The 15,176-nt window shown below is 58.6% G+C and overlaps 2 protein-coding genes across 2 annotated transcripts in view; both read right to left on the minus strand.

Moving 5' to 3' along the window:
• Positions 1–643: 643 nt before the first annotated feature.
• On the minus strand, positions 644–8,390 carry SYT3 (synaptotagmin 3). Its single transcript, XM_034072354.1, has 9 exons — positions 8,018–8,390; positions 7,028–7,231; positions 6,846–6,930; positions 5,676–6,219; positions 3,923–4,043; positions 3,228–3,399; positions 2,203–2,332; positions 1,207–1,279; positions 644–760 (listed from the first exon to the last, which is right to left on the minus strand). Exons 1-8 carry the CDS (start codon positions 8,388–8,390, stop codon positions 1,211–1,213), a joined length of 1,698 nt encoding a protein of 565 aa, XP_033928245.1. The 3' UTR covers positions 644–760; positions 1,207–1,210.
• A 5,042-nt stretch (positions 8,391–13,432) lies between these two features.
• Positions 13,433–15,176, minus strand: part of SHANK1 (SH3 and multiple ankyrin repeat domains 1) — a 29,939-nt gene continuing 28,195 nt past the window's right edge. The window contains 1 exon segment of the mRNA XM_034072355.1: positions 13,433–14,146. Within this exon segment, the coding sequence (XP_033928246.1) occupies positions 13,592–14,146 (555 nt within the window). The 3' untranslated portion in view covers positions 13,433–13,591.

Genomic DNA, 15,176 nt, shown 5'->3' on the forward strand with positions numbered 1-15,176 from the left:
GGGGGGGTTTATTGGGGGGTTTATGGCTTCGGGGGCCCCCCCGGCCCCACATGGGGGGGGGACAAAGACACTGGGGGGGACACACACAGGGGGTGACCCCCATGGGGGACCCCAAATACAAACACATTGAGGGGTCCCATAGAGACACATAAGGGGGGGGCCCATAGACATGTATGGGTGTCCCCCCATAGACACTTATTGGGGGGACCCCCATAGGCACCCATAGAGAGGGTCCCCCCCCTAGACACACACTGGGGGGGGCCCCCCTGTAGGCACCCATTGCAGGGGCCCATGGACACCCATTGGGGGGGATCCCCCCATAAGCACACAATGGAAGGGTCCCCCCCATAGACATCCATTGGGGGGGGATCCCCCCCATAAGCACACAATGGAAGGGTCCCCCCCATAGACATCCATTGGGGGGGGATGCCCCCCATAAGCACACAATGGAAGGGTCCCCCCCATAGACATCCACTGGGGGGGGATCCCCCCATAAGCACACAATGGAAGAGTCCCCCCATAGACACACATGGAAGGTACCCCCCCATAGACAGACATCGGGGGGTGTCAGCCCCATAGACACACATTAGGGGGGGCCCCATGGACACGGGGGGGCCCAGATGGCGTTTGGGGTCCTCCCCCCCCCCCCCCCCCGGAGTTGGGGGTCACAGTGGGGGGGGGCCGGGCCCCCCCATGTCGAGCTGGGAGGGGGTCCCCGTATGGCTTCGGTGTTGGGGCCCCCCCCGGGCCGGGCTGGAGCCTGTGGGTTTGGTGGGGGGGGGGGGTCCAGTATGGACCAGTGCCCCCCCCAGTATGAATCAGTGCCTTCCAGTATGGTCCAGTACCCCCCAGTATAAACCAGTGCCCCCCAGTATGAACCAGTGCCCCTCCAGTATGGACCAGTGCTCCCCAATATGGTCCATTACCCCCCAGTATAAACCAGTGCCTCCCCAGCATGGACCAGTGCCACCCTCCTCTATGAACCAGTGCCCTCCAGTATGGACCAGTGCCTCCCCACTATGGACTAATGGCCCCCCAGTATGGAGCAGTGGTTCCCAGTCCACCCCAGCACACCCCAGTCCAAACCATTTCAAACCGGCCCAAACTGGTCCAAACCAGTCCAGATCAGTTCAAACCAGTCTGTACCAGCTCAAACCAGTCCGTACCAGTTCAAACCAGTCCGTACCAGTTCAAACCAGTCCGTACCAGTTCAGGAGGCCTCTGCCCTGTCCCCGTGCTTGTCCCTCGTGGAGCCCTTTGGCAGCCCCAGCGCCTTCTCCTGCACAGGGACCAAGGCTCAGGGGGCCCATGGGTGCCATTGCCCCCTATGGGTGCTGGGGATCCCTATGGGTGCTGGGGATCCCTATGGGTGCCATTGTCCCCTATGGGTACCATTGTCCCCTATGGGTGCTGGGGATCCCTATGGGTGCCATTGTCCCCTATGGGTGCTGGGGATCCCTATGGGTGCCATTGCCCCCAAAGGGTGCTGGGGATCCCTATGGGTGCCATTGTCCCCTATGGGTGCTGGGGATCCCTATGGGTGCTGGGGATCCCTATGGGTGCCATTGTCCCCTATGGGTGCTGGGGATCCCTATGGGTGCCATTGTCCCCTATGGGTGCTGGGGATCCCTACGGGTGCCATTGTTCCCTATGGGTGCTGGGGATCCCTATGGGTGCCATTGTCCCCTATGGGTGCTGGGGATCCCTATGGGTGCCATTGTCCCCTATGGGTGCCGGGGATCCCTATGGGTGTCATTGTCCCCTATGGGTGCTGGGGATCCCTATGGGTGCCATTGCCCCCAAAGGGTGCTGGGGATCCCTATGGGTGCCATTGCCCCCTATGGGTGCTGGGGATCCCTATGGGTGCTGGGGATCCCTATGGGTGCCATTGCCCCCTATGGGTGCTGGGGATCCCTATGGGTACCATTGCCCCCTATGGGTGCCGGGGATCCCTATGGGTACCATTGCCCCCTATGGGTGCCGGGGATCCCTATGGGTGCCATTGCCCCCCATGGGTACCATTGCCCCCTATGGGTGTCATTGCCCCATTGTCCCCTATGGGTACCATTGCCCCCTATGGGTACCATTGCCTCCTATGGGTGCCATTGTCCCCTATAGGTGCCATTGCCCCCTATGGGTACCATTGCCCCCTATGGGTGCCGGGGATCCCTATGGGTGCCATTGTCCCCTATGGGTGCTCACCTCCACCAGTGTGTGCCAGTGCTCCACCGGCTGCCGCGGGTTCTGCAGCATCCGGGCCCAGTGCTCACGTCCGGCGCCCTCAGCATCGCTGCCCACGCGGCACAGCCCGATCACCTCATTGTGCCCTATGCTGGGACCCACAGCGGCACCCGGTGAGCCCCACAGTGACCCACAGAGACCCACAGAGCCCCATAGAGCATCCCTATAGAGCATCCCTATAGAGCATTCGTATAGAGTATCCCCATAGAGCATCCCCACAGAGCATCCCCATAGAGCATTCGTATAGAGCATCCCTACAGAGCATCCCTATAGAGCATCCCCACAGAGCATCCCCATAGAGCATTCGTATAGAGCATCCCTACAGAGCATCCCTATAGAGCATCCCCATAAAGCATCCCTATAGAGCATCCCCATAGAGCATTCGTATAGAGCATCCCTACAGAGCATCCCTATAGAGCATCCCCATAAAGCATCCCTATAGAGCATCCCTATAAAGCATCCCCACAGAGCATCCCAGGAGAGACCCACAGAGCATCCCCATTGAGCATCCCCATAGTGCACCATTGAGCATCCCCACAGAGCATCCCTGTAGACCATCCCCATAGAGCCACTCCATCGAACATCTCCATAGCACCGCATATTGCCCCATAGCACCCCATAGCTGCCCTATAGCACCCCATATCGCCCTATAGCACCCCATATTGCCCCATAGCACCCCATAGCTGCCCTATAGCACCCCATAGCTGCCCTATAGCACCCCATATCTGCCCCATAGCACCCCATAGCACCCCATAGCTGCCCTATAGCACCCCATAGCGCTCCATAGCACCCCATAGCACCCCATAGCGCCCCATAGCGCTCCATAGCGCCCCATAGCACCCCATAGCACCCCATAGCACCCCATAGCACCCCATAGCGCCCCATAGCACCCCATAGCACCCCATAGCGCTCCATAGCACCCCATAGCACCCCATAGCACCCCATAGCACCCCATAGCACCCCACAGTGCCCCATAGCGCCCGCACCAGTCGTAGTCGAGCACGGCGAGGGTGATGCTGACGTGGTGCACACTGTCATGTGAGACATCGAAGACGAGCGCCTCGTTGTAACTGGGGTTCAGGGTGTTCCTCTTGATGGATGTCTTGCGCTTCTTGAGGCGCCGACCCTCGGCCATCAGAGATGCCTTCACATAGGGGTCTGCGGGCGGACCCACAGAGAGACCAGAGAGAGACAGAGAGACCATAGAGAACATAGGGACCCCATAGAGACCAGAGAGATCATAGAGATCCATTGAGCCCCACAGAAACCCATAGATAGCCATAGAGACCCATAGAGCCCATAGAGAGCCCATAGACAGACAGAGAGAGCCAGAGGGACTCCATCAAGACCCATGGAGACCATAGAGAGCCATAGAGACCCCATAGAGACCATAGAGACCCATAGAGACCCATAGAGACCATAGAGAGACCATAGAGAGACCATAGAGACCCATAGAGACCATAGAGACCCATAGAGAGCATAGAGACTATAGAGAGCCCATAGACAGAGAGAGCCAGAGGGACTCATAGAGACCCATGGAGACCATAGGGAGCCATAGAGACACATAGAGACCAGAGAGACCCATAGAGACCCGTAGAGACCATAGAGACCATAGAGACCCATAGAGACCCATAGACCCCATAGACCCCCCAGACCCCCAGCAGGCCCCGCGGCCCCTCACCCGAGAGCCCGGTGAGGTCCATGGCGCGCAGGTTGGCAGCGCGGATGATGGTGACCGTGAGGCGCCCGGCGGTCGGGAGGTAGCACAGAGAGAAGTTGAGCTCACCCAGGTCAGCCTTCTCCTGGCAACGGGATAGGGGCATGGGGGACGTGGGGGATACAGGGGTATGGGGGGTATGGGGTATGGGGGGTATGGGATATAGGGGATATGGGATATGGGGAATATGGGATATAGGGAATATGGGATATAGGGGATATGGGATATGGGGGACATGGGATATAGGGAATATGAGATATAGGGGATATGGGATATGGGGTATATGGGATACAGGGAATATGGGATATAGAGAATATGGGATATGGGGGATATGGGATATGGGGGATATGGGATATAGGGGATATGGGGTATAGGGAATATGGGATATAGGGAATATGGGGTATAGGGAATATGGGATATAGGGGATATGGGATATGGGGGATATGAGATATAGGGGATATGGGATATAGGGGATATGGGATATAGGGAATATGAAGTATAGGGAATATGGGGTATAGGGAATATGGGATATAGGGAATATGGGATATGGGGCATATGGGATATAGGGAATATGGGATATGGGGGATATGGGATATGGGGGATATAGGAATATGGGATATGCAGGACATGGTATATCGGGGATATGGGATATGGGGGATATGGGATAGATGGGATATGGGGTATGGGATATAGGGAATATGGGATATAGGGTATATGAGATATGGGAAATATGGGATATATGGGATATAAGGGATATGGGATAGATGGGATATAGGGAATATGGGACATCTGGGGCATGGGGGTCAGGCTGAGGAGCAGATGACGCTGTTGGTGCAGGTGCTGGTGACGCCGGTGATGAAGACCTTGGTGAAGGCATCGATGAAGCTGGGGATGAAGATGCTGATGGAGATGAAGCTGTTGGGGAAGTCAGTGCTGGTGATGGGCCTGAGGGGATGGAGATGCTGATGGAGATGATGGTGATGAAGGTCCTGATGGTGATGAAGGTCCTGATGGTGATGAAGGGCTGGGTGATGGTGATGGAGGCATCAATGGAGACCCAGAGGGAGCTGCAGGTGAAGCTGGCGATGACGATGATGAAGGTCTTGATGGTGATGAAGCTCTTGGTGAAGATGAAGACGATGCTGCTGCTGACATTGACACTGGTGATGGTATTGATGATGATGAAGGTGATGATGATGATATTATTGTTGATGCTGTTGATACTGATAATGATGCTATTGATGATGATGATGATGTTGATGCTACTGATGTTATTGATGATGACGTTATTGATGCTGTTGATGCTACCGACGATGGTATTGATGATGATGATGCAGTTGATATTGATGATGTTATTGATGACATTATTGATGATGATGATGCTATTGATGACCTTATTGATGTTGATGCCGTTATTGATGATGATGATGTTATTGATGATGATGATGTTATTGATGCCTTTCATGACATTGATGTTGATGATGTTATTGATGATGTTATTGATGTTGATGACGTTATTGATGACATTATTGATGATGTTATTGATGACATTATTGACGTTAATGACGTTATTGATGTTGCTGATGTTATTGATGTTATTGATGCCGATGACATTATTGATGTTATTGATAACGTTATTGATGATGTTGATGATGTTATTGATGTTGATGATGTTATTGATGCCATTGATGCCCCCGCTGCACCCCCAGCCCCTCACCCCTCCTCCCTCCTCGATGTCCCTCCATATGGGCGCCTCGGGCCCCCTCTCCGCAGCCTCCAGCAGGTTCCCCATCACCACACTCCCAACCAGCTCGTGGCGCCCGAAGCGCTCGAAGTCATAGACCCCAAAGTGCAGGCGCCGTGCGGGCAGCTCCGCGAACGGCACCGCGAACGCAAAGCTCTCGTCGAACACCGGCTCCCGCGTGCGCCGCTGCACCCGCGTCTGGAACTTGCGCTTGCGGTCGGGCAGCAGGTGGATGCGCACGTAGGGGTCCCCGGTGGTGCCGCGGGGGCCGCGGGGGGGCAGGTCCGTGGCGCGCAGCACGCGCACCACCAGCTGCTGGGAGCCGAAGGAGTAGCGCAGGGACACACACAGGCGGCCGCGGGAACCGGTGCCGGTACCACCGGGGGCCGGGGGGGAGGTGGGGGGGGCCACGGGGGGAGCGGAGGAGCCCGAGGGGGGGATGGGGATGGGGGAGGAGGCGCCATAGAGCTCGGGTTGGATCTGGCCCAGTAAGGGAGGGGGGGGGTCCTCGGAGGTGCTGGGGGAGAGAGGGGGAGGTGTAGACTGGGTACCACAGAGCCACAGCCCATAGACCCCATGCTCCGTATTCCACATACCCCATATCCCATATACCCCATATTCATATATTACATAGCCCATATCCCATACACCCCATATCCCATACCCCATATCCCATATATACCATACCCCATATACCCCATATCCAATACCCCATACCCGTATCCTATACACTATATACCATATCCTATATACCCCATATCCCATACCCTGTATACCCCATATATCTCATACCCCACATCCCATGCATCCCATATCCCGTATATCCTATACATCCCATATCCCATATTTCCCATATATTCCATATCCCATATATCCCATACCCACATTCCATACAGCCCATATCCCATACATCCCATACCCCACATTCCATACATCCCATATCCCATATATCCCATACCCCCATTCCATACATCACATATCCCATATACCCCATACCCCACATCCCATACATCCCATATCCCATATATTCCACACCCCACATCCCATACATCCCATATCCCATATATTCCATACCCCACATCCCATACCCCATACCCCCCATAACCCCACACCCCCCCCTCCATCCCCTCCCCCCCCACATACCTTCCGGCCACCCCCACCTGCACCGAGGTGGCCCTGCTCATTGTTCCCAGCGCCGTCACCTCCCCGCCCCCATCCTGGGGTACCCCTGGGGGGGGTCCCTGAGCGGGGGGGGGGCCCCCCCATGGGGCAGGGCCCCATATCCAAGTAGCAGCGTTCGGGTTGCGCGGGGGGGGGGGGGTCACCTCCTTGCTCCCCTCTCTCATAGAGGGGGTCCCCAAAGAGGCCCCCCCCGATGTGGGGGGGCTCCTTGCGGGGGGGGCCCCCCCCGGAGCCCTCTTTATGGCGCCAGGGCACCCAGCAGAGCTTCCAGGACACGAAGAGGGAGACCCCCAGGAGCACCAGGCCACAGAAGGTGACGATGACAGAGAGGAGGCTGACAGAGACCTCTGCAGGCAATGGGGGGGTACACATGGGGGGGGTCCCCTATAGATTGGGGGGGTCCCTATAGATGGGGGGGGTCCCCTATAGATGGGGGTTCCCTATAGATGGGGTGGTCCCCTATAGATGGGGGAGTGCTATAGATGGGGTGTCCCCATAGATGGTGGGGGTGCTATAGATGGGGTGTCCCTATAGATGGGGGGGTCCCCTATAGATGGGGAGATCCCCATAGATGGTGGGGGTGCTATAGATGGGGGGGTCCCCATAGATGGGGGCATCCACTCAAGGAGCCCATGGTGGGGACCCCAGCCCCTGGGGGTCCCATTGGGAGGTCCATAAAAGGGATGCAGAGGGGTCAATGGGGGGGTCCACAGGTGTCAATGGGGGGTCAATGGGGGTCCATAGGAGCCAGTGGGGGGGGTTCAATGGGGGGTCCAGAGGAGTCAATGTGGCTTCAATGGGGGGGGTTCAATAGGGGTCCATAGGGGTGCCCATGGGTTGTTCATGGGGGGGTCCATAGATGTCCATGGGGGTTCAATGGGGGGTTCATAGGTGCCCGGGGGGGGGGTCCATAGGGCTGCATGGGGGGTCTATAGGAGTCATTGGGGGGGGGGTACATAGATGTCAATGGGGGGGTCCATTGGGGTGCCCATGCAGGGTCCATAGGGGGGTCCATGGGGGTGTCCATGGGGGGTCCATAGAAGCCAATGGGGGGTCTCTAGGGGCGTCCATAGGAGTCAACGGGGGGGTCCATACAGGTCCATGGGGGTGGCCATGGGGGGGTCCCTAGCAGCCAATGGGGGGTCCATGGGGGTGTCCATGGGGGGTCCATAGGGGTCCATTGGGGGGTCCATAGGAGTCAATGGGGGTTCCATAGGGGTCCATGGGGGGGGCCATGGGGTGTCCATAGGAGTCAGTGGGGGGTCCATAGGGGTCCATGGGGGGGGCCATGAAGGGTCCATAGGGGTCCATGGGGGGTCCATAGCAGCCCATGGGGTCCCCAGCACTGACCGTGCTGCGGGGGGGGGGTGCCCGCGCTGCCTCAGGATGTCGCTGAACTCCAGGCAGGTCTCGGGGGGGGGCCGGGCCCGGGGGGGGGGCGAAGCAGAGCTCGTGCACGAGCCCCAGCGCCCGGCGGCAGACGTCGTCCTCCACGTCCCCAGACATGGCCTGGGGGCAGCAGTGGGGCTCAGTGGGGCCAGTGGGGTCAATGGGGATCAATGGGGCTTCAATGGGGGTCAATGGGGGTCAGTGGGGGTCAGTGGGGATCAATGGGGATCAGTGGGGTCAGTGGGGATCAATGGGGGCTCCATGGGGCTCAATGGGGATCAATGGGGGTCAATGGGGGTTAATGGGGATCAATGGGGGTCAATGGGGATCAGTGGGGTCAATGGGGATCAATGGGGATCAATGGGGATCAATGGGGGTCAATGGGGAACAATGGGGTCAATGGGGATCAATGGGGGCTCCATGGGGCTTAATAGGGCTTCAATGGGGATCAATGGGGATCAGTGGGGGTCAATGGGGATCAATGGGGGCTCCATGGGGATCAATGGGGCTTAATGGGGATCAGTGGGGGTCAATGGGGATCAATGGGGTCAATGGGGATCAATGGGGGTCAATGGGGATCAATGGGGGCTCCATGGGGCTCAATGGGGCTTCAATGGGGGTCAATGGGGATCAGTGAGGGTCAATGGGGATCAATGGGGGCTCCATGGGGCTCAATGGGGATCAATGGGGGTCAATGGGGATCAATGGGGGCTCCATGGGGCTCAATGGGGATCAATGGGGGTCAACGGGGATCAATGGGGGCTCCATGGGGGCTCCATAGGATTCAATGGGGTTCAATGGGGCTTCAATGGGGATCAATGGGGTTCAATGGGGTTCAATGGTTCAATGGGGCATCAATGGGGCATCAATGGGGCATCAATGGGGGTCAATGGGGTTCAATGGGGTATTCAATGGGGGCTTGCACTGATTTAGGGGTCCCTCCCCCCCCCCCCCCCCCCCCCTCCCGGTCACCTTTGGCTCCTCCTCGCGCCGCACACGGGGGGGGGTTGGGGAGGGTCAGCGGGGTCCGGGGGGGGGCACTTGAGCAAGGCGGGGGCGGGGCCGGGCCATGCAGCACCAGGGCAATGGAGCCCTATGGGGAGAGACAACACTGGGGGGGGGTGAACCCCCCCTGCCCCATAACTGACCCCCCCCCGCCATAAGTGACCCCCAAGAGCCATTTCTAGACCCCAAAACCCACCCCACAGATGTTCCCCCCCCCAGGTCTGCCCCATAGCCTGACCCATAGATGTGCCCCCCCCACACCTGCCCCATAGACCTGCCCCCATTCCTGCCCCCCCATTTCTGCTCCATACACATTCCCCCCCCCATTCCTGCCCCATAGACCTGCCCCACCCCCAAACCTGCCCCACAGACCTGCCCCCATTCTTGCCCCCCCATTGCTGCCCCATACACATTCCCCCCCATTCCTGCCCCTCCATTGCTGCCCCACAGACCTGCCCCATTCCTGCCCCCCGTTGCTGCCCCATAGACATTCCCCTCCTCCATAGCCTGCCCCATAGACCTGCCCCCATTCCTGCTCCATACACATTCCCCCATCATTCCTGCCCCATAGACCTGCCCCATTCCTGCCCCCCCCGTTGCTGCCCCATACATTCCCCCCCCCATACACCTGCCCCATAGCCCTGCCCCACAGGTCTCCATCCCCATCCCGGCTCCCGGCCGGGCCCGTTCTCACCTGCCCGACCGAGCCGAGCCGAGCGCCTCCGAACCGGCCCGAACCGACGCGAACGTCCCCGAGCGGCGCCGGCGTGGGCCCGACGGGAGCCGACCTGGCCCGAACCGGCCCGAATGGAGCCGAACGGAACCGAGCGGAGCCGAACGGAACCGAACGGAGCCGAACGGAGCCGAATGGAACCGAACGGAGCCGAACGGAGCCGAATGGAACCAAACGGAGCCGAACGGAGCCGAGCGGAACCGAACGGAACCGAACGGACCCGAACGGAGCCGAACGGAGCCGAATGGAACCAAACGGACCCGAACGGACCCGAACAGAACCGAACGGAGCCGAACGGAGCCGAACGGAGCCGAACGGACCCGAACGGACCCGAATGCAGCCGAACGGACCCGAATGGAGCCGAACGGAGCCGAGCACCGCCCGCCCGGTGCCTGCAGGTGCCGAGGGGATGCGGAGCCGATCGCGGCCGCCAGGGGCGCTCGAGGGACACGAGGGAGGGCGGAGGGAGAGCCCGATGGGGGGGGGTAAAGGTATAGGGGGTCCCTATGGGTGTTATATGGGGGGTACAGGGGGTTCCTATGGGGGTTATATGGGGGTTAAAGGTATAGGGGTCCTATGGGAGGTTAAAGATATAGGGGGGCCCTATTAGGGTTATATGGGAGTTTAAAGGTATAGGGGGTTCCTATGGGGGTTATATGGGAGGCTAAATATATAGGGGGTCCTCTGGGGGGTTAAAGCTATAGAGGGTCTTTATGGGTGTTATATGGGGGGGCTAAAGGTACAGGGGTCCTATGGGGGGTTAAAGGTATGGGGGTCCCTATGGGGGTTATATGGGGGGGATTAAAGCTATAGGGGGTTCCTATGTGGCTTTATATGAAGGTGTTGAAGCTATAGGGGGTCCTTATGGGTATGGGGATCCCTATAGGGGTTCACGACACCCTCTGTGGGTACCCTATGTAGCTCATATCTATAGGGAGATACCTACGGGGTGATGGGCACCCACCTATAGGAGCTTGCCTATATAGCTGCGGGGCACCTCTATAAGCAGGTCATGTATAGACTGCTGGGTCCCTATAGGGAGGGTGCCCTATAGGGCAGGCAGCGCCTGTGGGGGGGGGGGCCACCCCCTTTGCACCCCCACCCCCCCTTCCCTTTGCCCTCCCTCCCCCCCCCGACCCACAGACTCCGCCATCAATGAAGCCATTAATTAATCCATTAATTCATTAATTAACTCATTAATTACACCCGAACCGCGCGGCACCGGGGGGGGGAGGGGCAGCGGTGGCAGAGCGGGGAAAGGGGCGGGGCTTAAGGGGGCGGGGGCTTGAGGAAAGGGGCGGGGACACCGGAGGGGGCGTGGCCTTGGGGGGTCCTTTATTGGGGCGGGGCCTTGGGGGGGGAAGGGGGTTAGAACGTGGGGGGAGGGGGGGGGGTCATTAAAGCTGCGCCCCTCCCCCCCCCCCGCTTCAAGCCCCGCCCCCTCCGGTCACAGTGTATCGGGTGCGCCCCTCCCCCCCTCAGGCCACGCCCCCTGCCCCGTCCCTCCCCCCCTGTAGGGGGGCGGGGTTGGAGGGGGCGGGGCGCTGGAAGACATTCGTGATTGGTCGTTGCCTCGGGGGGGGGCGGGGCGAGGGGCGGGGCGAGGCGCCACGACACGAGCCCTTAGAGATGGGGGTGGGGGGGGGAAGGGGAGGGAGGGGGGGAGCATGCGGGGGGGGGGCGGGTCACGCGATCACGTGACTGGGTGTGCACGGGGACACGCGTGTGCAAGGGGGACATGTGAGGTCACGTGTGTGCATGGGGACATGTATGTGCATGGGGACACGTGTGTGCACATGTATGTAAAGGGACATGCATGAAGGTGTGTGTGTAAGAACACGTGTGCACACACGTGTGCAAGGAGAACACGTGTGCACACACGTGTGCAAGGAGAACACGTGTGCACACGTGTGTGCAAGGCCACTACCATGTATGTGCACATCACCCCCCCGCCTGCGTGTGCAAGGGCACACGTGTGTGTGTGCATGGGGACATGTGTGCACACGTGTGTGCAAGCATGTGTGTGAGGCCACATCCATGTCCCATTGTACATCCATGTTCCATTGCACATCCATGTCCCATTGCACATCCATGTCCTGTTGCACATCCATGTCCCATTGCACATCCATGTCCCATTGCACATCCATGTCCCGTTGCACATCCATGTCCCATTGCACGTCATTGCACATCCCGTCCTGCTCTATGTCCATGATCCATTGCACATCCCTGTCCCATTCCATGTCCAGCTCTACATCCATGTCCTATTCCATGTCTGTATCTCATTCTGTGTCCATGTCCAGGTCCCATTCCATGTCCATGTTCCGCTGCACATCCATGTCCTTTTCCATGTCCATATCTTGGCCACATCCATGTCCTATTGCACGTCCATATCTGATTGCACATCCACGTCCTGTTCCATGTCCATATCTCACTGCACATCCCTATCCCATTCCATGTCAATATGTTATTGCACATCCATATCTCATTCCATGTCCATGTCCCATTCCACGTCCATATCCCATTCCACGTCCGTATCCTGTTCCATCCATATCTCATTGCACATCCATATCCCATTCCATGTCCATACCCTGTTCCATGTTGCTGTCCCGTTCCACCTCCATGTCCCGTTCCATGTCCGTATCCTGTTTCACGTCGCTGTCCTGTTCCATGTCCATATCCTGTTCCATGTCCATATCTCATTGCATATCCATGTCCATATCCCATTCCATGTCCATATCTCATTGCACATCCATATCCTGTTCCATGTCCATATCCCATTCCACGTCGCTGTCCCGTTCCGTGTCCATCTCCCATTGCACATTCGTATCCCATTTTGTGTCTGTGTCCTGTTCTGTGTCCATGTCCCGTTCCATGTCTGTATCCCGTTCCGTGCCCATATATCATTGCACATCCATGTCCCGTTCCAGGTCCGTATCCCATTCCATGTCCATATCTCATTGCACATCCATGTCCCGTTCCGTGTCCGTATCTCCCGTTCTGTGTCCGTGTCCTGTTCCATGTCCATGTCCGTATCTCCTGTTCCGTGTCTCCCGTTCCGTTCCATGTCCATATCTCATTGCACATCCATGTCCCATTCCGTGTCCGTATCTCCCGTTCTGTGTCCGTGTCCTGTTCCATGTCCATGTCCGTATCTCCTGTTCTGTGTCTCCCGTTCCGTTCTGTGTCCATCTCCCATTGCACATCCATGTCCGTGTCTGTTCCATGTCCATGTCCGTATCTCCCGTTCCGTGTCCATCTCCCATTGCACATCCATGTCCGTGTCCGTTCCATGTCCGTATCCCGTTCCACGTCGCTGTCCCATTCCATGTCCATGTCCGTATCTCCTGTTCTGTGTCTCCTGTTCCGTGCCATGTCCATATCCCGTTCCATGTCCATGTCTGTATCTCCTGTTCCGTGTCCATGTCCCGTTCCATGTCCATGTCCGTATCTCCCGTTCCATGTCCATCTCCCATTGCACATCCATGTCCCGTTCCATGTCCATGTCCATGTCCCATGGCACCTCCACGTCCCGTTCCGTGCCCCGCGTCTCCTCCTGGTCCCGCTGCCCCCTCCGCGGCCCTCACCTCTCCAGGAAGACCTTGAGCGCGCGGTCGATGTTCATGCGGTGCCCGACGCGCGTCACTCCCAGGTCGATGTAATCCTCCTTGGTGAGCGCGGGCAGGTGGGAGCCGTCGATCTCGTTGTGCAGGAAGCGCGCGCGGTGCTCGCCCAGGTTCAGGTACTCCAGCCAGTCAGCCACGTCGAACTTGCTCCAGAACGCCAGGGGCTTGGCCCCGAACGGCTTATCCGGGGGGGGCGGCGGGGGCCTCGTCGGGGACAGGGACCTGGAGCTGCCCCCCCCGTCCCCGAACGGCCCCCCCCGCAGCTCCAGGAAGCCGGCATAGAGCGGGGCAGCCGCCGGTAACGTGGGCAGGGATGCCGGGCGCGGAGCGGGGCTGCCCCGGCGCTCGCTGGGCAGCGTGGCCGGGCTCGGGGCTCGCCGCAGGGGGGGGCGGATGTCCAGGTCCAACCCCCCCACCCCGACCCCTCCCAAAGGGGACTTGGGGCCCGGGGGCCAGTTGGGGAAGAGGATGGAGGAGGGGGAGATGGAGGAGGAAGGGGGGGGCTTGGAGGGCTGAGGGGGTGGGGGGGGGTCCGGGAGCCTGTGGGGAGGGAGGGGGGGGTTAGAAAGAGGGGGTTTGAGGGGGACAACGGCAATGATGAGGACAATGGGGTCAATGGGGTTGATGGGGACAATGGGGTTGATGGGGACAGTGGCGTCAATGGAGTCAATGAGCACAATGGGGTTGATGGGGACAATGGGGTCAATGGAGGGGATGAACATGATGGGAGTAATGGACATGATGGGGTCAATGGATGCAATAGGGTCAATGGACACAATGGGGGTAATGGAAACAATGGGGTAATGGACACAATGGGGTTAACAGACACAACGGGGTCAATGGACACAATGGGGTTGATGGACACAATGGGGTTGATGAACACAATGGGGGTGATGGACACTGGGTGCAATGGAGGTGCTTGAGAAGGGTGTGATGGGTGCAACACCACTGTAACCCCCCCCCCACGTGCGATGGCTGCAACAGCCCCCCCCCCAATGGGTGCCATGTCCACGGATCCATGCAGTGGGTGCCATGGGTGCAGCACCCTCCCGGTGCAGTAGCTTTGATGGCTGCAGTGGGTGCCACAGGTGCAAGGTCCCCTTGATCCATGCAATGGGTAATGGGTGCAACATCCCCCTGTCCATGCAACAGCCTCAATGGCTGTAATGTGTACAACGGGTGGCATGAGTGCAAAGGGTACAACGGGTGCCATGGATGCAATGGATGCCATGTATGCAATGAGTGCAATGGGTGCTATAGGTGCCATGGAAGCAATGGGTGCCATGGGTTCAACAGATGCTATGGATGCCATGGATGCTGTGGGTTCAGTGGATGCCATGGGTGCTATGGGTGTAAAAGATTCAACAGGCGCCATGGATGCCATGGATGCCATGGGTGCAATGGGTACCATGGGTGCTATGGATGCCATGTGTTCAATGGGTGCCACGTGTTCCATGTGCTCAATGGGTGCTATGTATCCCATGCGCTCAGTGTGTTCAATGGGTTCCATGCACTCCATGTGTTCGCTCCTTGTGTTCCATG

The sequence above is a fragment of the Melopsittacus undulatus genome, chromosome 27 (genome assembly GCF_012275295.1).
Source record: "Melopsittacus undulatus isolate bMelUnd1 chromosome 27, bMelUnd1.mat.Z, whole genome shotgun sequence".
In the NCBI taxonomy this organism is placed as follows: Eukaryota; Metazoa; Chordata; class Aves; order Psittaciformes; family Psittaculidae; genus Melopsittacus; species Melopsittacus undulatus.